The 23,327-nt window shown below is 42.2% G+C and overlaps 1 protein-coding gene and 1 non-coding gene across 2 annotated transcripts; one reads left to right on the top strand and one right to left on the bottom strand.

Moving 5' to 3' along the window:
* Nucleotides 1-409: 409 nt before the first annotated feature.
* KNL1 (kinetochore scaffold 1) lies at nt 410-22,592 on the bottom strand. The gene is given in 29 exon segments (XM_056494105.1): nt 410-1,560; nt 1,665-1,787; nt 2,893-3,011; nt 3,519-3,628; nt 3,792-3,860; nt 4,148-4,248; nt 4,724-4,825; nt 4,929-4,968; nt 5,332-5,400; nt 5,797-5,884; nt 6,684-6,800; nt 7,313-7,403; nt 7,632-7,747; nt 8,725-8,823; nt 8,951-9,018; nt 9,121-9,241; nt 9,624-13,856; nt 17,529-17,581; nt 17,894-17,931; nt 18,412-18,451; nt 18,800-18,855; nt 19,275-19,336; nt 19,510-19,569; nt 19,802-19,841; nt 20,704-20,758; nt 22,370-22,388; nt 22,391-22,440; nt 22,443-22,505; nt 22,508-22,592. Coding segments are annotated over 29 exon segments (6,393 nt in total). The 3' UTR covers nt 410-1,454.
* A 223-nt stretch (nt 22,593-22,815) lies between these two features.
* TRNAS-GCU (transfer RNA serine (anticodon GCU)) lies at nt 22,816-22,897 on the top strand. Its single transcript has one exon. It is a non-coding gene; the product is annotated as a tRNA-Ser (tRNA).
* The last annotated feature ends 430 nt before the right edge of the window (nt 22,898-23,327 follow it).

Raw genomic sequence — 23,327 nt, 5'->3', positions numbered from 1 at the left:
CCACCAAAAACCCACTTGAGTCTTTACAGTTACTGATGCTTTAGTGAGTAAATCCACTGAAAGAAAACCAGCCAAAGGGACAAAAAAGAGATGGATAATGCTCCTGGAGAACTGCCATAGCACCCTCTGCTAGTTAGTAATGCACAGATAAGGGCCTGGGGAAATTCAAAATTCCAGGTATAGTACCAAAGTTGAGAATGATTCGGATGTTATCTTCCTAATTAAAATACAATAAATTCTTGTGAAAAGCCAGGATATAGAAAACAAGCATTAGAAAATGCAAGGGAAAAAAATCATACTATGAAAAGTCTTCCCAAGTATTTAACACAATTATTTCAATATTTTGAATTGAATTTAGTACTGAATTTTCAATCATAGAGTGGCCCATAATCCCCGTTTTAAACAGGAAGAGTGATAAATCCAATCTTTATTAAACTTCCACTTTTCAAACAGACACAAACTCCATAAAAAGACAAAATATATAAACACTACAATACAGGAAAACATTTTTAAATTCAACATATTTTACAGGGCACAAAGATTTGCAGCTGCAGAACTGAGAGCTGAGCCAGGGTTGGTGCTTTGGCTCAGCAACACAGTCAGGGCAAGTTCCAACAGCAAGACTCACATAATACACAAAATTATACACAAAACCAGGCTAGAGCCCACAGATACTCCCAGGTTTAAGGAGTTCAGTCTCCTTGCTGAAATTCCATGGCATTCCAAACTGAGACAGCGCCCCAGCACCCAGAGATAGTGCTGGACTAAGGCAAAGAAGGAAATTCAGCCAGAGAATCACAGTGATGGCTTTGAGGCTGCTGCATCCCAAAGTCTGTGGGCAAGCACAGGGATTTTTAGCCTTAATTCCAAAAATGTTTCTGACTTTGGTGACTGGGGTTAATTGCTATAGGTTAACTGGTTAATTAATTAGATGCTGGGATATAGTGTCTGGCCTGGGAGAGGTGCCAGGCAATGGATAAACACCAGATGTGGTGGGATCTGTTAAACTGTACGTGGTAGTGAAATAACAGCAAAAGTAAATTCCAGTTGTAATAATTTAGAGCACACTCATCATTGCTTTGTCAAAGAGCTCTGTAAGTGACAAAATTTATGGGCAATGGCAGAAGAATATCCATGCTTGGAATGAGTATCCAATCATGACTGTGTGCCAGGAATGACCACCAGTGACTCACAGAAGATAAAAGGCACCTTGAATTTACAAGGGATCTAGGAATTTCCTTCTTCTCTTTAGACACCCTGCTTTTGTAAAACTTGTAGCCTACACCAAACATTCTACTTGGTCTAAGCCACAAGGATACTAAACAGGCAGGAATACTAGAGCTGAGTGGGTGACAGCATTCCTGTTTCAGGGAGACACAGCTGGAATTCTCATAAGACTAAACTCACAGACTACCCATTTTGACTGCTTCAGTCCTGCCTGTGGATGGAGCAGATCATCTGGGACCCTGGAGCAGATTCTGATGGATGGAGATGACTATTCTCTGCAGATAGTGGTGTCCAGCTGGAACTCTGGAGAGAACAGCAGCAATTTCCTTTTCCCTGGGGAAGATAAAATTATCACATGTTGGAGAGGATCCCAAGGATTCAATCCCCCATCCCTCCTTTGGAATGGAGTCACATGTAGCGGCGCTTTGGCAGCTCACCCGATATTCCCAATGTGGGTTTGGACCCCAAAGGGAAGTACAGCAGATGGATAATCATGAGAGAGAGCCAGAGTCAACTCAAACTTTGCAAAAGCCACCGAAGAGGAGAACAGAAGCTTCACCCTGTGGAAATAAACACAAAGATCCATGCAAAACATTCAAATGGGCTGCTTCCACCTTGCAATTAGTGCCAGGAGCAGAAATAAGTGATGTCACTGATGCAACAAGCACAGTAACTTCTAGAGCTCCAGCACAGACCCACAGGAACTTCAGGAATAAAATAAAAAAAGGCCCTTTCACACTTTATCAACACTTCAGAATACAAACCCCCAACTTCCCCCACAGAAAAAGCTAATGTACACATAATTCACAGAACCATCCAGAAATTATGGGAGAATAGAGATAAAAAATATGATTTCTAATTAACATAAAACATTCACAGGCAGTTAGGGTTTTCTAATGCTTTAGGTAGGACTGATTTGCCTCCAGTTCCATGGGATTTTTGGCATTCTTGCAAAAGGAGCTACAAAATTAGAATAACCTCTGGAACAGCACCAAGGTGGGCTGAGCAAGTCAGTAACTGGGCACTTATTAATTAAAGATATTCATCAATAATGGAAGGATGAGGTGAAACTGTATTTGTGCTGTACCACTGGGACATGCCACAAAATTGGGAAGTAGCAAGGGAAAATGGAAAGCAAAGAAAGCAAACTTCAGTTTCAGTGCATCCCTCCTTCCATGACTGATTCTGCTTGGCTGAGGAAAACACACAAGATGAAAGGAAATAAAGTCCTAAGCCACAGGTAAACTCTTGGCTCTGTTTCCTTTGCATTGCTACAATTTAGCCTAAATATTTAAAAAAGGCAAGTCAAGCAGGAAAACAGCAAGGAAGGAGAGGCTGTCTGACAGCCATAAACACAATGAATCCATGAACAGCCTAATTTCCATACACTGGGACACTACAGTGCAAGTGTATGAAAATAAATTAAATTGTTCTTAAAAATGGCTGCATAATATGTCACTTTTAAGAAAACCAAATTGAAACTATTTCAGAGTTTTGCTTCTGATTATCTAGAAACTCCCTCTTAAGGCTTCTGTGAACTCCATCTTACAGAATCACGGAACATCCTGAGTCAGAAGGGACCCACACAAAGATCATCAAAGTCCAGCTCCTGGCCCTGCACAGGGCACCCCAACAATCCCATCATGACTATCTGAATTTACTCACTCTGTGCCTTTGATATCTGTCTCCAGGAGATGGAATTTTGCACCCCACCTCTGCAGAAATTCCAACTCCTCTCCCAAGATTTTGCAGCGATTCACCACCAAGGAGATGTCAAAGAGAGCCTGGGGGGGCAATCAGAAAAGCAACATCAGCACTCAGGGGGTGACTATGTGATGCTAGAACACACAGCTCATCCTAGAAAGTACAAAAAATAAACCCTACCTCAGTCTGGATGGAAAAATGAAATTGTACAAGTACAACAAATGTACATTTTTTTGCTTTAAATTTGTCCTTTCAGCTTTGCCAACAGCCATGCAGGAACACAAAAGTTTGGCTGGGCAATTTAAACATACATTTTTAGCAGGCAGAATGGCCTTCAGCTCAATTTTTCTTTTTCTTCAGGCAAAAAATAAGAGGTTTTTTAATAAACTTCAGCTTCCAGGATCCTGCCTTCAGAGACAGGTATTTCCCCTCACACCTCAGAATATTCCTGAAGCAGATTTTGGTTTGCATTCCTGAAGCTTTCACTAAGATGATTTGGTTCTCAGCTCAGCTCTGTTTTCTCTGTTGCAGAAAATAATAATTGGATTTTTTTTCCCAGAGTCTTCTAAGTTTCCCTGGAATGTTACCTGAGGCAAGTTGCACAGTGTGGGACACTTTTCCTGCCAGCTTCCCCGACTTTCAATAAACTGGAAGATGAGTTTTTGGACTAAACACGAGGAGGGTGGAGCTTGTTCCTCTGCAACACACACAAAAAAAAAAAAACAAAACAAAAAAAAATCAAACCCCAGAAAGCTTTGAAAAGCCATTTCATAAAGCATTAGAAGATCAAGCACGCATTTAGTCTTCCCAACAAAAAAAAAGCAGGGCTGCTACTTTCACAATATTTCACACAATCTCACCATCCAGGAAAGATTCAAAGTCCAGGCTAACGATGCTTCTGGAAGGACGTGCGGCAAAAAATTCACCATCTGAGAAAGAGAGTTAAAGAAAAGTTAAAAGCTATTAAAAAAAGTTAAAAGCTATTTCCATGCTTGGTCCTGGAGTTACAGCCCTCCATCTCCAGAAGCAGCCATGCATTACATCAATTTTCATATGAAAAACGTATTTAAAGCCACTTCTCTCAGGTTACACACTGTAGTATATTTTCTATTTCCTACTTCCTTTCAGTAGATCTTTACAAATATGGACATTTTAGGTTTCTATTCTCTAACATTGCATATTCATAAAACACAAACCTACCAATTTTGTGACTCACCTATTGGGGGTCCAAACACGACTGTGAGTGTCACAGAATCATAGAGAAAATTAAAGACAGCTTGCTGCTCACTCCATTCCACCAACTCCCACTCAGTGAAGCTGAAAAGGGGAAAAAAAATCTCACCATCAGTGCAAGTTTCAACCAACCAACCCAAACAACTTCCTGAGGGACACACATCAGTGTATTAAATGCACTTGCAGCTCTTAAAACATTATACAGCAATGAAATTTTCTAAAGCAAAACAGAGTGTCATTCCAACAGAATATTAAAAAATCTGCTGGGAGTGCAATCATATTACTATAAATTTTATCTAAATGTCAATTTGGTGATTGAAGGAGAGTTGGATGTAGAAACCCTGAACACAGAGTACCACTGCAAAGCTGCTAATGGAATAACTACCTCACACATGGAAGTTCTCCAAGATTCTGTTGCCTACCTTAGGCTGCAAGGAGATGGGCATTCCAAGATTTCCCACATCAAATAACAAGGAAAACCAAATCCAACGCATTCATCTACAAATATAAGTCCCCAGAAATAGCTATTAAAAAATAAAACCTGGAAGTTTTTTCTTACTCATATTTCTTCAGGATTTCCAGGCAGGCCCTTTCATTCTTCTTGAGCTTCTCCATCTCAGCCAAATCAAGCTCATCCTCAGCATCCATCTCTGACAGTTCTCTGCAAGGATAAACCAATCTCATGGGATGTGGCACAGTTAAAAACAGACCAACTCTCTAAAATCTCAGTGTGCACCTGATTCTGAAATCGTCTGACATCTTACCTCAGAAGTTCCTCTTCTTGGGCTGTGATGCTTTGCAATTCTGAAGCAAAGAGAAAAAATGGGAGAAAATGAAAAAAATGAAAGAGCAGCACTGGCAGCCCTAATTTGCTGTGCACTCATTGTTCTTACGGAGTTAAAGGTTATAATTATTGGACAATAAAATGCTGAATATGACAACCAGCACACATTCTTCAGGTAGCAAGTTCTAAATTCCCTTTTTCCAGGGAAAAAACAGTCCTTTTCATTCTTTAACACCCATGTAATTAGCTATGTGCAATGCAGGAAAGACATGAAGCAGTATCTACATCCCTCTCAGAGTTAATGCATCAGGGTGGGGGCTGAGTATCACCATCTCCAGGTTCTAGAACACCTGGCAAGAAGTGCATTCAGCTGCTTCCATTACCTTCCTGTATGTTCTGCCCTCCTGCTGTTCCAGCACTGCAGCCAGCTTCCTCTTCATCCCAAAAGGAATCTGTGGAAAAGAAGTGTTAGGTGTGTGCAGAACTCTCAGACTCAATACTTGGAGTCACTTTTGTTTGTTTGTGGGCTCTAGAAATCTCAGCACTTCCAAGTTAACTAAAAAAAACCCCACAAAACCATAGAAAATTATCTACCAAAAACCTCAAAAAGTGATAACCACAAGCAAAACTCATTTTGTTGCACTGCTTCTGTGCAATTTGATTTCTACTCAAGATGCTGGAGAAAAATAATTGGAACTACAGAGCATCATTACACAGCAATGCCAAGTTCTGACTGCAGCTTGTATCAAACAACCACAAACACAGAATCCTGAACTGACCTTTTAAACAGCAGCTCTGCAAAAAAAAAGAGAAAGCAGCATATTGGCCACCTCTCTGGAAACACATACCTGATTCCAGAGTAACCACGGAGCTCTCTGCCTCCTTCATCCAGTCATCCACCTTTTGTATTCTTGATTGGAGCTTTTTGTATTGCTCCTAAGATGGAAAAATTGTACTTGAGTCAGCGATATTATTTTAAAAGTTGAAATTTTCTTCTGGGATCACCATGGGGCTCTTTGCTTGGTAATTAATTAAAGCAGCTACTGAAAAGGCAACTGACAAACCATGGAATAACCAATAATAAGAAATTACTAAATGTTTACTGAATCTAGAGCTTTAATACATACACATCTTTGATTCCTGTCACAATGTATTGCTTGTGCACTTCGTTGTTATTTATCAGAGGACCCCAGAATGGTTTGGATTGGAAAGTATTTTAAAGACCATCCAATTCCAATCCCTACCATAGGTAAGGACAATTTCCACTATCCCTTCTTGCTCCAAGCCCCATCCAACCTGGCCTTGGACACTTCCAGGGATCCAGGGGCAGCTACAGCTTCTCTGGGCAAACCTGTGCCAGGGCCTAAGCACCCCCACAGGGAAGAATTTGTTCCTAAATACTTGCTACTACTACTTACCTGCTTACTAACTCTGGTATTGCTACAGTATAAAGAGGTCATTTTTGGTGGTGTTTCCTTTAATACTCTCATTTTTCACTCTGTTCATCACTAAAACTCTTAGGCAGAAGGTTCCTACAGTGTAACTGCAGGAAAGTCACTGTCCCAATGTTATATTTGCATACAAATAAAAGGGAAGTGCACTTATAAGAAAGAAACTTCATGAGAGTACTTGAGAGTGCACTTATAATAATTAAGCTCCCACACATTGAAAGACAAGAAATGTGGTAGAAGTGATTTTTTTAAAGGTAAATGCCTGCAGCCCTGTGGCTCCTCACCTCAGCACTCTGCAGCAGTTTCCTGTACAATGTCTCCTTCTCATTGTGAGACAAGATTTTAGCTTCCTTGGTGAAACAGGATTTCATCTTGTTCAGTTCTGCTCCAAACATGCTCAGCTGTGATGAATAGGAAATACAGAAGAGAAAGTGAATGGAAATATTATCCTTTCTGACTCATCTCAGCACTCAATCTCAGTGATATCCTATGCCAAACTAATGATGGATTATGAAAAATGCTGTGTCTCTAATCAATTTAGACTCTTTATTTTCAAGGAATAGATCTTTATTCTTGAAAGAATTAAAACCACAGAAAACAAAATCCATTGATCCATCTTCTCAGTTCTTGTGGGGTTTTAATATAAATTTTCTATAATTTCTTATAAATTTTCTAGGTTTTCTATGCAGTAGCTGTGGGTCATTTCATTCCGCCTTCAATATATTCCAAAGGACACATTTCCTTGCATTCTCCTGACTGGAACACTGGAAGTTCTCAGCAGTTTTCCATTGAGAAAATATCTTGCCTTGTTTCACCTGATGTTATTTTGTGACCATTCTGGTTCTTATTTGATGTGAATAAATAAATTAATCTCCCTTCTTCATTACATGCAAACATTCTGTCCATGCATTACCTCTTCATCAGTGCAGGTTCTCATTACTTCCCACAAACTCCTGATCACATTCACCAGGGGCTGATCCAGGACAGTCACATGTGGTTTTAACCTGAAACATGGGGGAAAAAAAAAGTTTAAAGTCTTGCAGCAATTTCACTGGTCACATAAAACAGCACAGTGATATTTATACAATTCATTTCTAAATCTGTAATAAACTATTAACTATATTTTTACTTTTCCTGTATGTAATGTACTAACTGTCTTCAGACCATTTCCATGCACCCAGAGCTGAAAAAATGGAATTACTGATAAACTGTGTGACTGGAAAATCACTCACTCCTCAATTTTCTGACACAGGTCCTGGCAATCCTCCTCATAAATCCTCAGCTTGGGCCGGTGAACGTACTGGCTGTAGATGAGAGCCTCTGCAGTGGGAGGTGCACTGACTGCACACTGAGGAAAAACACAGGGAAAAGTAGGAAGAAAAAAAAAATCCATCTTTTTCAGAAATAGCAACTTCCAATCATTTCAATTCTCCTTTCACGCCTTGTGTTTCCTCATACCAGAGCACAGGCTTCCTTTTGGGATATGTGCCTCATCATTAGAGCTCAAAAAAGTGAAATTAAGTATTACTGAAAGAGGTCTCCCTTTTAGATAAAGATTTGAAAACATGTACATGTTATGCAGATAACAAGAGTGCTCCCCAATAAAACAATGCTTCATTCAAAGTTATGCTTAATTCATAATCAAAGTACCCAAGCCTTAGGGAAGCCTTATGGAGCTTTATTCCTCAAATAAATATAAGGAGGATATTTCAGCAAGCTCCCTGTGTAGTAAAGCTCTTAAATAACTGACATTAATTACTTGCACTCCTCCAAAGAAAGTTTTCAGAGGCTTGTGGGGCTGGTGTCTTTTTTACCAACACTATAGTCCACAGTAGCAGCGTTATTAAGCCTGATGAATATTTAAAGACAACTCAGTATGAATAAACTTGTAAAGTGTAATTAAGCTGGGAGAGCATTTTAAATAAAAAATGGAAGGGATTTAGAAGGCAGACTTCTGTATTTCTCCTCCTTTCTTCAGGTGGAAATAAAAGAGTAGCAATATCATGGTGAAGCATTTCTAAAGGAGAGAATAGAACAGGAAAGGAGCTCAGAGTAGCTGCAGGCAGTAGTGGCTGATGGACTCAGTGAGAAGATAAAGTGAAAAGGTCAGACTGAGCTTTTAATTCTTTAAAATCTATTGTCCTTAAAACAAATTTAAAAAGCAAGAATTAGCATATTTATCCAAGAACAATAATCCTGAATATATGGTTTTTGGTGAGGAGATGGAAATCTGTTCTGGTTTGTGTTTAAAGACGAGTTGCTAAAAATTAAAACCCAAACCAACAAAGGAGTGTTACTTAAGGTCAATTATATTGTTCCACTCACACTGGCTGGAAGCTGGCTGTGCCGGGGCTTCTGAATCACGACATGGACTTGAAGGAGGCTAAAAAACTCCCCAACTGTGATAGTACCACTCTGAAATTTCTGTACATTTGAGGAAAAACATACAGGTAAGTCCATTTTTCAAGACAAAATGCTCAAAGCTGTATAAACATAGGAGTTTTTTTTCCTGTTAGGACAGGAAGTTGCTGTCTTCCAGCCCTGTCCATACCTCCCATAAATTTTCTTCACAAATGCTGTCTGTGAGGAGCTGGGACTGCATCTGACTGCTGCGCTGGACTGGCAAACAAAACAGAAAGGGGCAGGTATTGGTGGAGTTAGTAACATTCTCACAGGGAAAGAACACAAGGTTTGGGACTCTTATCCCAAATGGTCTCTTACTTGTTGACTCTACGTCAGCCTTCACAGAATCCAGGGAGCTGCTGGTGCTGGCCTGAGGACACACAGGACTTTTAGCTGAGAGATTTAGAGGTTCTCCAGCTGCATCAACTTCTGCTTGGTCCTGAGACACAAGATCAAAAGTCACCTAATATTAACAATTTTTTTAAAAAATAAATTAATATAGTTATATAAAACAACCTAACTGGATCAATGGTTTATTGTAGCTGTGTTTTGAAAGGATTAAAGGGATACTACGCAGAGATTGGTTTAAAATTGGCAAATCTCTCATTCTGCCTGTTTTGCCTGGTACAGAACTGTTGCACACATCAACCTGATTCTTCTAACTTGGCAAAACAATGAAAATCACAGGGAATGACACAGGAAAATTACAGCAAACTGGTGATTATGAAAAACAAGAAAACCTACTAAGAGATCCACTTACACCCCCGAAACTTAAGCCCTGGTGGTGCTCCTGTATCCTTACAGTGAGGGACCAAGCTCACCTCCAAGTTTTGAGAGGCCCCAGCATCCACATCTCGATCCCTCTTGGCCTTCTTTGGGCTTTGTAGATCCTCCTCAGTGTGTCCTAAAGCTCTTTTCATGTTGCAAGTTCTTGTCTCTTCAAATGGATCCTTTTCAGAGTGGGGGATTTGGTTTTTATTTTTATCATCCCAAGCGTTTTCCATGAGTTCAGAGCTGACAGATTCATTGGAATCCATTTCCTCCAGGCACACAGGGAGAAATTCTTCTGCTATGAACTGAAAAGGACTGAAGTTCTGCCTGCTGGACTTGTTACCTGGGGTTTCACTGGTGTTTGTTGGAGCTGGGGCTTCTACTCTGTCTGATTTTGTATTTATGTCTTGTGCACTGGAAACACGATTCCTCTTGTTTGGTAATTTAGGCTGGAAAATACCCAGAGGGATATTTATTCCTGGATATTTATCCTTAGGTGCCATTCCTATGGGATCAGCTCCAGATTCCAGACCTGTGTTCTCCTGCTTTTTGGTATCAAGTAAGTTATTTGCTTCACTGGCAGTGTTTTCTCCCAACCTCAGGGTATCCTCTGGCTGAGCTGAGAAACTGGGCAATTGGTCAGAAGAAGCAGTTTTGGAAACAGAAACAGATTTCCTTGTCATATCTAGCACTTTTGAACAAATACCTAAAGTACGTGAGGCTTCTGGTGCAAGAGTTGGATGTGCCTGATCCCCTGAACCATCACTGATCAAAGGTTGCCTAGTTTGTTCAGAGTTTATTTGAAAGTCTTTTGGAGGCACCTCCCCTTCAGCTGACAGCTCCTCATTTTTCTTGGATTCCTTGTTAGCAGCTGGAAGGAGGTTTGCTCCAGCCAAGCCCAAATCTGAATCTCCACAGTGAGGTGAATCCTCTTCCACTAACTGGTTTCTCTGAGTACCAGGGGCATCTGGATGATCCTTCCAAGGATTTGATCCCTGCATGGGAAAGGCAACACAGGATCCCAAACTGCCACTTTCTTCCCTGTGATCCACAGGGCCCTCACTTTGGAACTCGAAAGATACTCCCTTTGATTGCAGTTTTTCTGGTGGTGTGACATCCTGCTCCCTGCTTACAAGGACTGAATTATCTGTGGGAAGGTCATGATCCTGTGCTCCCACACACACAGGACTTTCCTGAAGAGAGACAGAATAAATGGAATTAGTTTTTGTGCCACTGGGAACCTGGGTAGCTCCTTTCTCACTAGGAAATGCTGAGTCTGAGGAAGCAGAAGAGGGAATGCTGGGCTTATCCTTAGGTTCTGTGGCATACTGTGAGGAATCCATTTCGCCTCTGCAGGGCACCAAACCACCATGCACGTCCTGTGGTGGCTGCTGGCTCTCAAACCCATGGATGTTCTTACTGACAGCAACGGTGTGGGATGCAGTGATGTCCATGTCCTCCTGGCCTTGGGCAAACACGATGGTTTTGTCAGCAGGAATGGCTAGGATGGGCTGTCTCTGCTGTGCTGGGTGAGTGGTGGTGATCTCCATATCCTCAGCTGGAGCAAAACTGATGGTTCTGCCACCTGCAGCCTCCCACCCACCCCGCTCCACTGGCATTGTCATCGTGGCCTCTTTTTGTAAGGACACTGTTTCATTCCCACCTTGATCAAAGCATCCAGGTGCTGCTTTGCTTTGTGACAAAACGTTGATGGTGTTATCTGGAACCATTACCACACACCTGCCAGTCGTGTCCATGTTTTCACCACAGGGATGCTCAACAGACTTTTCTCCAAAGACAGACAGCTGGGAACTTCCCTTGGGTGCCTCAGATGTCCTGGCCCACACTGGTTCTTCCTCACCCCTCTGGAGCAGCCCATGAGCTGAGGGAGCAGTTTTAAAATCCTCTCTTGAAGAACATGTTTCACCCATGGAAAAATGTCTGTCAGAGTCTCCTTCGGCTGGCAATGTTTTGCTTAGTGCTCTCACAGGTTCCTCTTGCCTCTCTGAGTTTTGGCTGTCTGCATTTATTCCTATTCCTGTTCCAAACTGTTGATTTCCTCTCATTCCAGAGGGAGCAGGATTGTTACTGAAAGAAAATGAACCACTTGGAGCCAAAGCAGTAACAATTTGCTTACTGGTGTTCATTTTCAAGTCCTCACATTCCATTGCTGCAGTTTGACTCACAATATCCACGCCAGGATGACTGGAAAATGGGAAGGGCTGGTTTTGCAGCTGCTTGGATAGTGCAGCATTTTGATTATAATTACTGGATTCTTGTTCAGTGTTAACAGGAGCAATCTCAAAGGCAGCAGGATGAGCTTTGGTTATGTCCATGCTTTGATCACCTAGAAACATGTGTGTTGTGTCATTTGTGCAGAAATCTGAAAGGCTTTTTTCCAGAGGCTGTGATACAACTCCTTGGCTTTGCAGGAACAGGGATGCACTGGTGTTAGTGACAACATTCTTGGGGACTCCTCTGTTTTGCTCTTGTAACAAAGACGTGTTCTTGGCACAGGAATTCAGATCACTTGCCTGGAAGTTGGTTTTTCCAAGCTTCTCATCAGCCATTATCACCTGAGTATCTTGAGCACTCCTTTCAATAGGTTGGCTCTTTTTAATATTCCCATCAATATTCCTCACATAAACATTTTCCTTGTCCATATCTACAGAATATGCAGATATGTCACCCTCAGTGACAATTTTGTTCTGGTTCTTTCTTGGAATGGTTTTACAGGGCATTTGTTTTGGTTCTGCTGTTATCCCACTGCTTTGGCCATCAAAGAAAACAGTGTGGCATCTTGTTATTTCCATTTCTTCCTGCTCAGTTACATTGGAAGACATGGATCTGTTACCCAGGAAATGAGGCTTGCAGGTCACAGAGGTGAACACTACAGTGTCATGTTCATTATCAACACTTATTCCACCATCCTTAACACAGGTTTTAGCCAAGTCCATGTCTTCTCCTGCGAATATTACTGTCTTCTCACCTGAAAAAACAAGCTGGGGGTTTGCAGAGGGATCAAACCTGCTCTTCAGAACACTGCCAGCCACCGACTGCGTATGTGAGCCAAACCCAGTGCTGGCTGCAGCAGGACCACGAGCCTGGGACACGTTTTCCATGTGTCCACTTGAGGCTGAAGACAGTTCAAGTGCACTGATTTTACAGGGCCCAGCAGCAGGATTATCTCCAGGTGCCAGACCCTTTGGGATGCTGCCATATGCCGGGGATCTGCTCCCTGTGAGTGGAGGGTTGGTGCTCACTGGCTTTACACAGGCTTTATGGCATGAACTGTCCTCTTCTGTGGTGCTGGCCATATAGATGATGTCTGTGTAATTCCCAGTCATTTCCATGTCATCACACTTGGAAAACACAACAGTTTTGTCCCCTCTGAAGACGGTCTCGGATGAAACAGATCCCTGGATGGCAGTCAATGCCCTGCCCTCCTGTTTCCCAGCTCGCAGCACTGAGGGGTCTCCTCTGCCTTCAGCATTTGCTGTTTTTGTGTCTGCACAAAGCTGAGGGTCCTGCTGAACATTTAAGTTGTGATTAGATGCTCTCCTGAACACAGAGCTATCTATCTCTGTGGGTGGGAAATCCTTTGGGAAGTTGAGACTTTGGTTCCCAACAGTGGAGAGAGCAAAGGACACCTTTGCAGTGTGACTGGTTGTCACGTCCATGCCCTCGTCTGCAAACGCCTGGGTGACATCTGCACATTCCCACTGCTCTGGTGGAGCCTCCCTGACGCCAGCAAATGGAATTTTAACATCAGCTGCCTCACATTTTGTCATCTCCATCCCACCTTCCCGGCCCCGGAACACTTTTGTCACATTGCAGGTGTCTGGCAGCTCGTGGGAATACCCAAATTCCCCAGACAGTTGTGTCAGGTCTCCCGAGCCTTGGGAAGGGGCACAGAAAACACTGTCATTGTCAGGTGTCTCAGCAGGATTGTTTGACTTCAGCCTCAGCAGAAATTCACCAAAATCTATTTTTTTCACAGTAGTGGCTTCTTCCTTCTGTTCCGAAGAGGGGCCCGGATGGTTTGTGGGGTCAGAGAGCAAACTCAGCTCCTTGCTGGTTTCTGCCTTCCCCTGGCTGGGGTTGAGCTTAGCCAAGAAGGAGTTGAAGTCGATTTTCTCGGTTCTGTCAGGCTGGGGGGCTCTGAGGTTCCGTGAGATCACGGCTGTGTGACTGGCTGTCATCTCCATCTCGTTCTCCTCCGAGAAGAGGAGGGTGGTGTCCATCCTGTCCGTCCTTGGAGCCCCATGGTCCACATCATGCCACTGAAAAACAAAAAAATAGGAGAATTTAGTGACTGACACTGAAAACAAATAATCCATGGTTTATTCTATTTAAAACAGAACTCAGCTAATGTTAACTAATGTAAAATCCTAAGGTTTTATCTCTTATAAGTCTTTTTTTAAAAAAACAACAGCCTGTTAATTTCAGGCCTCTCTGATAAGCATAACATATTTGAGGACAGTAACTAAATTATGCAAATATATAATATTTAAATGGCTTTTAATGAAACAATGTGTCATCTTACACCTCACATCTAGCCACATCTTAGCAAGCACAGACCAATTACTGAGGCTTAAGGATCAGTATTTTCTATTTCTCTTCAACATGATTTCCACCTTTTATTTCCACCAGTTTATTTTCCACCTGCCAAAAGCAGCAGCACCATGCTAGATGTTTCAAAAGACTTTTTCACCACTGATAACGGAAATTTTAGTTTCTTTAACAGAAAGCACTTACAATTTTATAGCTGTGGGGGGAAATTGCAATTAGATACATTGTATTTTATCAAGCATAATGAATATATTTGTTACCAGATGATAAATTGTCTGCGCCTGGTGAGTTTTCACAATGCTCTACAAAAACTACAAGCCTATGGAACTGCTGAATGCCCATTGTGTAAGGAGAACTGGAAAACTTAGGGAAGTTTGTAATCAGTGGTGGCCACTTTACACACTGGAAGATGAAGAGAAGTGGCCTAAGGATGGAACCTTGCAGTATAATATATATTGCAATTAATGTTGTTTTGTAGAATGGAAAATAAGTGGGATGAAATTCCTTGTACACTTGAAAAGGAAAAGAAAGGCAAAGGGTTGAAAGAGGTATTGTTTTGTGTGCAGCATGGGACACAGGTGCTCAAAGTACAGGTGAGAAGAAGAGGAGGATGATTTAGAGCTGACGGTTGCTCTGAGGCAAAGAATAAAGGGGGTGAATCATGAATCACAAGGAATGTGGTTAGACACAGAAATGAGCCTTGGAAAAGTGACTAGAACGTTCTAGGAGATAGGAGGATTTTGGTCAAATTGCAGGATGCACTAGAAGGCAGCAAGGAGATGCTGGGGGAGATGCCAGGGAAGTTCTGATGGCTCCCCTCCAGCAGATGGTTGGGAATTATGGTCCAGTTTTTAAAGAAAACTTGTTTTTAATAGTGGATTTAATGTCATGGAGAAAGGTGGCAAGAGTTTAAAGGGAAAATCCAGACAGAGTAGTTAAAGTGCTTGAAACAATAATTAGGAATCAGGACCTCCCTCACTCAGAAACAATTGGTTGATTATTGTAATAATTGGTGACTAAAGTATACTTTAGTAATTTGTATTAATTAGTGGCTGAAGTAGAACTGGCAATTTGTATTGTGATAATTAGAGTCTGAAATGTATTTGGCACTTTGTGTTGTGAGAGTTGATAGCTGAAATGTATTTGGCAATTTGCAAAGAAAGGAGACGGTGAAAAGGGAGTGTCCCCAAGCCAGGCAAATCAAACAAAGAACCTAAACCAGGTTTTTCAAGGCATCCAGACCTTAAGTGATAATGAAAAAAAACCCTAAAGGAAGAGGGGATCATCCTCAGTTGAGCCCTGGTTACATTATTGCTGGGGGGAAGCTCCAGTATGGATACTCCTTAATGCTCAATCCCCTTGTTGGGGAGAGATTCATTGGGAAAATTGGATGCTCAAATAACTTTCTAGGATGGGGAAATATTTTGAAACACCAGAATCAAAAGCCATCAAGGCAAAAATTTTTATGTTATGGCCAAAATTGGTGAGGATTACTCTCAAACCTGAAGCCAGATTGGTAAAGCAAAACCAATATCCTATTTAGTCTGAGGCAAGAAGTTGGAGAAACTTATAAAAAATTTTAGAATATTGAAAGAATATGAATCAGGATATAACACATCGATATTATCAGTTATAGATTAGTAAAAGATTTAAGGTTACAGAAATGAAAAGTTCCTGATATTCATCCAGTGGCAGCTAATCTGTACACACTCTAGACAGCACATAAAATTGTACAGTATTCTGCCAGCAATCAAGACTAAAAGCAAATGTTTCAATGCTACTGTAAGAACAATCTGGATACAGGGTGCCAAAGCAAATGGCACAAATATGCAAAGAAGCAGTAAGATATTTCAGTTTTGAGATATTGCAGGAAAAAAAGAAGCTTGGGAAGCAAAAAGTTGAATGTCTGGGAACAAAAACCAAATCAGGACAGGCAGTTAACCTCACCACTGGAAGCTACAGAAAATCCCAGCAAATGATTAGTAAACTCATGTAGGTGAGCAATTGTACCCCCAAATTAATGTATAACAGAAATAAAACCATCAAGAAACACTTCAGGAAATATAAAATATAGTAACTAACTTATAAAGGAATATAGTAAGCACAAAAATGACAGAAATTAAGACAAGTTACTGAAAAATAAGTAATTTGTTTTGCAAAATAATGTCAAGGAAGGAAGGCCACCTCCAAGGCTAGGAAAACAGGAATTCATCAGGTAATTATTGGCAAACTAAATTTGCAGAACTGCCCAGGCAGAATGAGGGGCTGCTACCTTTTAGTATTTTGGTACCTTCCCTAGATGGCCAGAAACTTTCCCATGCCACACCAACAAGGCAAGGGAAGCCTACATATTAATATATTAGTATTAAAATTAACTAAAATTAACTCTTGTTACCAACAAATTGGGACCAGACTCGCCCGTACCTCCTTTCAAACCAGAAGATCTGGTGTTCATAGAACCTGGAGCTTGGACCAATCCAGAGAAGTGGAAGGGACCAATAATATCCAAGTCAAATATCAAGTCCCCCAGGTGGCCTAGACTGCACTCAGAGTGGAAGGAATTGAACCCTGAGTTCACCACATGCAGGTAAAACAAGCAACCACACATTAAACACAGCACAGACAAGATCTAGATGAAAATTATAAATAATTACATATTTATAATAATAATAGAAACTATATTCTTAATTTCTGGGAAGAAAAATGTAGTCTTAAAGTTAGAGCAAGATTTTGGCAAATTACAGAATGAAACTTCTGTAACATATGGGACCTTAAAAAGCAGATTAGCTTTAAACCTATTACTGTTACACAAACATGGAATATGTGGTTATTTGAATTTAAACAACAATACTTGTGAGCACATTCCAAATGTGGCTGCTAAAGCAGATGATCAAAGAAGATAGGAACTGGTTGTTGCATCTAGCAGAGAATTAAGGGCAGAATTAGAAAGTAACTAGTTAAATAAAATATTTAAAGAATTTGTATTTTGCCCCACTGGTTAGTTTGCCTTACTTTTGCATAACACAACTGTGATCATATGAATAATTGTGATTATTATACTTGTCTTGAAAACTTGTATTAGTAAAAAAAAGTAAGTGAGGCTCATGAAGGCTTGCAAAGAAGACAAGAATGGAGGAACCAGTTCATTACTAGAAGTTATAAAGGAATTTCAGAAGCAAGAGTTATTTATGTTGCAGTCTAACACCTATCAGATTAGGACATGCTTCAAAATACAGAATATTCACTTTCAAGAGAACTTTATGTGAATACAAAGGCTTTTTTTTTTTTTTTTTTAGGCAGTTAATATTTTAAATCTTTACTACAAAATTCTTGTGATGTATTTTGGACACTGGTATTTTCAAAAAATTAAAGCTTTCACATACCTCAGTCTGCTGCCCCAAGGCCTGGATGGGGGCATGAAGCAAAGTGCTCATCCCTGTGGAAAGAGAGGGAATACTCCAGTTTTTGTGCTGTATGCTTATTATTTTATTCACTGAGCTGAAGCTCGATGTGCTGAGTAAATAAATACAATTAAACCCAAATATATTCTGAAAAATATTTTTGTTGCTCCTTCCAAGGGCCACCCAGACTTCCATAAAAGGATCCTTGTAAACAACTTCAAGGGACAAAGCCCATCCAGAGAGAGTTCTCCCAAGGCAGGGAGATTGCACATTAAAATTTCTCAAACATAATCAGTAGCTTTAAATGAACAGAGTCATTTAGTTGTTAAATCTCTTTTCAAACTCACCAGTGATCTCACATGAAACAGCCCCAGGGTCTTCATTCCTACAAAAGGTGGGACTGAGTTTGTTAAAAGGTTTCAAAGAGAAGCCTTGATCAATAAACTGAAGAGGCAGAGAATTATTCTGTGGCACAGCTCATGTGGGTCTGGGCAGCAGATATCAGACACTGCTTATTTGCCTTCAATATATTCTAATTTGAGTCACAATCTTATTTTTCCCATGAAACTATTGGTTATACCACAAACCACTGTTCAACATACAGCAACATTTTAATTTTTGAATGACAAGAAAAGATGAATTCTTTATTTTTCATAGAATCTATGGATCTGTGAAACTCCCCTTCTCACATACAAAGTGTCTTATCTGTTATTTTATTACCAAGTCATTTTAATTTCACAGATCCCACCACTGTGTTTTATCTACAAGAACTTTGAGGCCAGACTAAAGCTTTAGCTTTTTCTGAGGAAAATGTTTGGTAATAAACACTGAATAACAACAAATATCTATCAGACATGATACTTACTCATCAGTCAAGGTATCATCCTTCCCATCTGCTGAACACCCTAAACATAAGAAAATTACAACATTACAATGTGAGAAGCATTATCACATTGTTATTTGATTATCTTAAAGGTTTTGCTCAAGCCACACGATTCTGACTCAATAAAACATTGAGACAAGAGTGAAGTCCACAGAAAACAATGTTCTGAAGTTCTCACTCTTGATGTGTCTTCTTGTGGAAAAAACTCTGTGACTAAGGACTTTTCAGCCACGCCAGAATGAAGAGCTTACCACATTGTTCCTTCCCCAAACAGAAAAGTTCTGATTTCTTAAATTCAAGCTAAAATCTTGTTGCTAATAGTCTGGGAAAAGGAAAATGACTTTATCAGAAAAAGAAAAAGGAGTTCTACCTGTATTTTTTGTCTCTGATGTGCTGCTCTTAAGATCTCTTTGGAAGACTCTGCAGCTGAGAACAAAACCACCAGTTTTTAAAAAACACAAAAACATCTCTAAAAGCAAATTAAAAAAAAAAAAACCAGCACTAGTTTAAATATTTTCTGCATGTTCTAAAAAGAGGTATGAAAAGCCAGAAGAGTACTGAACCCAGCTGTATTTTCCAGGGAGAAGATTATGACATTTAAGATGTATGTATGGAAAACAAAAATTCCTAACTCTATTAATTTCACTGAACTGGGCGTTTTTTTTCAGCGGGGAAGAGAAAATTGAATAATGGCTCTCAGGGGTTCAACCCAACTCAATAAAACAATCTTCCTGCTGCTTGCAGTCCTTTGTGACTGCCCAGTGAGGACACTCCAGGGGGAAGGATTACTCCCTGCATTTTTTGGCTAAGGAAGGGGGGAGGTGTGCACCCCTCAGCTCCCTCACTCGATGGTGTTGGCGAAGCTGACCCTGCGCGAGCTCCTCCTGCGTCTCTCCGTGTGGATGTCCTGCCAAAAAAAACCACAAACACAACGGGTTTGCACAGCTCTCCAAGAAACACAAACCCAAACAAAAGTGGTGTGTGAATACTGTTATCAAAAATGGTGCATTAAAAGCACCCTTGTTATTCCAATGACAAAACACGGAGGAGGATTGGTAGGAAAGGGCTTGACAGACCTACCTGGGTAATTTCATTCCCATTTCCCAGATCATCGAGAGGATTTCGTGGAGCCTTTAAAATCTGAAAGAAATGACAATAGCACAGAGTTCAGCTGCAGCTCCAAGAGCTGGTTTCTTGGCTGAAGAGAGTGTCTAAGAGCCAGCAGTGCCCCAATGAATCCTCTCAGTGTAACAGGCTCTTTTGGAATGCTTTTCTTCAACTCCCAGGAGCAAGCAAGTCCCTTTTTCAGCTTCCCTTGGCTCCTTTCCCCCCTCACACAGTTTTATTTCAAGGAATGTTGCAGGTTACTCACAGAGGACAGACGCTTCCCTCTAATGTGTTCTGTGTTATCACTGTAGGGGAAAAAGGGAAACAGGTATCAATACCTGAAGTTTTCAGCTTTTATGTCTTCTTCATGTATTTGTAGTTCTGTAGACTGTTAAATGCCTCAGTGTAACTTCCACTACTTTCCCACCTTTCTTTTCTACTGAGAACAGGCACTTATTGACACATTCCTATAATTCTTTTTTAGTCTTGCCTGTTACTTCTCCAAGGATATTTTATTTTGCACCACGTAATCACTGGTATAATAAAGGTAGGGGAGGAGGGCAGAACCCAGGGAAGACCTTATACCGAACCAACTGCTCCCCTCATTGGACAACATTGGCCAGATATTCTAATTGCCCAATCCCATCAACTGTAAGGATCAAATTCTGAGCACTGTTTTTTGCCATATTGTATACCTGAAAGCTTTCAAGTAAAGGTTTGCTTTCATATTATCATTGTATAGCCTGGAAAAGTTTGTATTCTATTTCCAGGCATCAGTATGAAGGCACAAAATTGCACCAAGGTATGTTTCCTGAATGGTCCTGCCACGGTTTTGAGGTTAATAAATTGATTTCTCTGTTACTTTTACAAGTGTGAAATTAAATAAACAACGTGCTTGGAACAGATTGATCAATTCAGCACTGGTTGCCAGAATAAACTTTGGAAAACTCAGCAAATGGCACCCCCAATCCCATAGTCAGTTCATCTCCTGACAGTCCATCACCATGAAATCCCCTCACCAAACACCAAAGAAACTCCCTGGTCTTCTCCACAATGGATAACACATTTCATTCAAGGGATGTTGCATTATGAAAAGTTTTGCCTCTAAAAAGAGCAATATTTATAATATTTATACCACAGTGAAATTCTTAGAGGGTTTCAACTCACTTTTCCATGTTAGGGTCTGTGTAAATCTTGTCCATTGCTGAAGGATGTGCTTTTCCTATAGAATACAGCACCAAAATTCAAAACAATTAATGAGCCTCAGTAGGAAAACTGCATAAACCCACAACTGGCAATTAGCTTTTTGATGCTGTGTTTTTTCCTCTCCACCCTTCTCTAGTCACAGAAATTCTCTGAAGTACAACACACCTCTCAAGTCGATGTTCTCCTGTTATATTCACACTAGACATAGATTTCCTATTGTATATCATATTTAAAAACCAGCTGTGCTAACAATTCAACTATTACTGGTTAACTGATCTTTTATTTAAAGTTAAGACTCTGGTAAATGCTGGGGGATAAATGAGATCAAACTTTATCCAAGACAATGTTTGCTCTCACACATCCAAGACATTTTCTCTCTCGCTCTAAACTGAATTTCTGATATTTCACCTTGTGCCTGTTGTTACTGTTCCTTCTCTAGATACAAACAGAAGAGCATGGCTCAGTTTTCTTAAAACCCTCCTGAAAGTAGTAAGAGGAATGTATTTTTACAAACTATGAGTCTGCCTAAGCCAGAGACTAATGGGGGAGTTAATGAACAGGACAACATTACTTAAATGGACATAAACTGTTGCTTATCCAAGGCCCCGCTAAATTCCTGGACTTGAGGGAAAAGAACAATGACACAAAGAAAAAGAGGGCACGGGAGGGAGGCACATTAGAAGAGGGTCTGTGTTAGGCAATTCGGGAAGTCTGTATCTCTCAAGTACCTCAGCCAACGGAGAAAAGTAAATTAGGATAAAAAAGGAGGCTGCATCCCCCAGTAATTTGAGAGACCCCATGGAAAATGCCCCACGGCCTCTCCCTTTATTCATGAATAAATACGAGACTCCTGCGTCTCCTTTTGGACATAAACCTCCAGCGTCGTGAATTAATTTTCCCAATACAGGGACTAATTTATTCCCAATATCCCATCTAAACCCACTCTCGGCCAGGCTGAACACACGAAGAAGGGAAGATCTGTGGGAGATAAGCCTGGAGCCATAAAAGCCCTGATCACTCTGCTATTGGGGATATTCATCCAAAATCCCTTCCCAACCACCTTCCTTAACTGCTCTTCTCCAATCCTGTTTGGAAGTCCTCCACAATCCTTGAGGGACGAGCTGAGTCCTTGTGCTGATCAACATCTCCCGTTTTATCCCCCGTCCGACTCTGCGAGCACGGGAATCGCTCCACAGCACCTCAGTCCATCCCTGCCGCCCATCCCGCCCTCCTCGGCCTTTTCCCCGCTAGGATTAGTCGATATAATCCCTTTTTTCCGCCTCTTTTTGTCCCCGAGCCGTCGCTTTATCGCTCATGGATCACAACCCCCGCATTAATCACCCCCGTCACTAATTACACCACGTTAACCTTCCCCAGACGGGAATTACCTCGGCTGGATCCGCGCCGCCCTTACCGGGGGGCTCCCCACACGCTCCGCGCCCACGGCAGCCGGCACCGCCTCAGCCCTCCTTCCATCCAGCCGCTCCCGAGGCCGCTCCCGGGGCAGCGCCGACCTTCTCCCCCCGCCTTCTCCCGCGCTCCCGCCCCGGGCCCCGGCAGCGGCCGCCGCTCCCGCGCTGCCCCGGCGCCGCCTCCTCCTCCGCGGGGGCCCCTCGGCCGCTCTTACCTCCAGCTCCGGGCCCCCCCCGCTCCCGAATCCCGGTTTCCGGGTCCCTGCTCCAGGTTCCCGCTCCCCGGCGCCGCCGCCCCGTTCAAATCCAACGGCCCGCCCCGCGCCCGTGACGACACATTGGCGCCGTGCAGGACTGCTGCCCCCAGCTCCGTACAACATGGCGCCCCCTTGTGCCGTACAACATGGCGGCCTCCACAGGTCGCCTCGTTGCTGCCATTTCGGTGTCTCCCGCGGCCCGCACGCCCGCCGGGGCGGTGATGGGGGTGGCGCGGTACTGCACGGGCTCTGCGGGGTGCTCGGTCGCAGCGCGGTGGCCTCACTCAGCTCTGTGCCTGTGCAGGGCCGCGTAAGCGGCGCTGCCGCGCAGGGGAGCGGCCGGTGGGAGGAGACGGTAGGGGCTGTACACTTCCTTATAGATCCGGTTCAGCAGCAGCCGATGTGACGAGGTGGCCGAGTGGTTAAGGCGATGGACTGCTAATCCATTGTGCTCTGCACGCGTGGGTTCGAATCCCATCCTCGTCGGGAATCAAAACTTTTTCCCTCCCACCCAAAATTTTTCTTTGTTCCTCGGCACTTCCAAGGGTACCTCTCCCTCCCGCCTCTCCTTTCGATCCTTATGGGGAGAAGGAAGAGTGGAGGTGGCCCCCCGAACAGACAGGACTGCATCCTGAGGGATTTAGGGTCACAAGACAAAGACAGTGTCCCAAAGACACCACGGGCTGCAGCCAGGAGGAAGTGTCACGAGGGATCTAAGGGTCACCCAGGATAGTGTCCCAAGGAATTTCGGGGTCACAGCCAGGACACAGTCCCAAGGGATTGAAGGGTCTCACCCAGTATCCTGCTTCCTGTGGTGCCTCTCCATGGGACAGCCTGGCTTACCTCCTTTCCTTAGAGCACGGCTCTGCTGCAGAGCCTCCAGCTGTGACACTGGGAACAAATCCCTTTTAATCTC

Source organism: Oenanthe melanoleuca, chromosome 5 (assembly GCF_029582105.1).
Source record: "Oenanthe melanoleuca isolate GR-GAL-2019-014 chromosome 5, OMel1.0, whole genome shotgun sequence".
Lineage (NCBI taxonomy): Eukaryota > Metazoa > Chordata > Aves > Passeriformes > Muscicapidae > Oenanthe > Oenanthe melanoleuca.
Note: the sequence above shows the minus strand (reverse complement) of the source record. Positions and strands in the feature narration are given on the sequence as shown.